The 1,182-nt window shown below is 29.3% G+C and overlaps 1 protein-coding gene across 1 annotated transcript in view; it reads right to left on the bottom strand.

The window, feature by feature from the left end:
* The window catches only part of LOC114064379 (CUB and sushi domain-containing protein 1), a gene marked incomplete at both ends in the record, with an annotated part of 349,288 nt that overhangs the window by 74,692 nt on the left and 273,414 nt on the right, over window positions 1-1,182 (bottom strand). Inside the window, one exon of the mRNA XM_027897375.1 lies at window positions 8-94. Coding sequence (XP_027753176.1) covers window positions 8-94 — 87 coding nt within the window. The remainder of the gene's footprint in view (window positions 1-7; window positions 95-1,182) is intronic.

Consider the following 1,182-nt stretch of genomic DNA (forward strand, 5'->3'; position numbering starts at 1 on the left):
TCAAATGATACGGACTGACCCACACTGTAATCTGTGTTGACTATATATCCATTCAAAAAAGGAGGAGGATCAGGGCAGTTCTGTAACTCATAAGCTGGAAGAGAACAGAGGTAATTTTTATTGACAGTTTAATCAGCTGTCAATACAGGAAGTACACATTAATATAAATTCTCTAATCCATTCAATAATAGGTAAATGGTGAAAGGCCAAGCTCCAGTAACACAGTGATTAGAACACAACAGGAAATAAATCATCCATTGGGACCATCCAGAAATATTCTAGTACTAGACAAAAAGTCATTATTCCTTAAAATTTAAAAAATACAAGATTTTTACAATTCACTGGATTTTTTAATATATATTAAACTATGAAAAAAAATCACCTGATCAAAAAAATTAAAAGAATTAATGACTATAAAACAACAGGGTTTCATAAAGGTCTAAAAAAATTACAGATATGTACCAAGCAAATGTTCCTTTTAGACACAGTGCTATACAAAAAAAATTGCTTTTATGATTACCAAATTTGGTGTTTGGTTCTACATTTTCAAAGACTTCCAAATATTATTCAATGAAACACATTTAATCGATAAAAATCAGTGTGATGAAAATCCTAGAAGTATATACTTACTATTGTCAACTCGATTATTTAAACAAGCCACTTCAGCAAGATTAAACTAAACATATAACTCAGATATGCTTAAGTGCTTACTTACAGTGAAGTTTGTAATTGCTTCACTGAAGTACAGCTACTGTCATTAGATTTTTTTAGTCATTGATGATTACAGTCATTCTTTGCAATAAAGAGAAGATTTATTTTCATAAAGCCTTCTTCTTTTCCCTAACTTAGTGAATCCAGACTCCAGTGTTTGTAACATTCCAAAGTTAGAAGAGATGTGGAGGTACCCCAAATATTTTGAAATCCTGTAATAAATCAGACTCCCCTTCTCTCAAATAACAATAAATAAGAAAATAAATTCAAAATTTAAGAATTGAAATTAATTGCTGCTGGAAAAGAAATGCAAAAAGGTTTATGGTACCTAAACTGTGGTTCATTAAATTTTTGTGCTAAATCTAGTAATGATTCATTAATTTTTAATGCTATTATTACTCCTGCTATCATTATTTTTTTAGTACTACTACAGATAATATCATTAGTATCAACATCTTTATACAAAATAGA

The sequence above is a fragment of the Empidonax traillii genome, unplaced genomic scaffold (genome assembly GCF_003031625.1).
Source record: "Empidonax traillii isolate 1590-97213 ecotype Southwest subspecies unplaced genomic scaffold, ASM303162v1 scaffold539:size425684, whole genome shotgun sequence".
Lineage (NCBI taxonomy): Eukaryota > Metazoa > Chordata > Aves > Passeriformes > Tyrannidae > Empidonax > Empidonax traillii.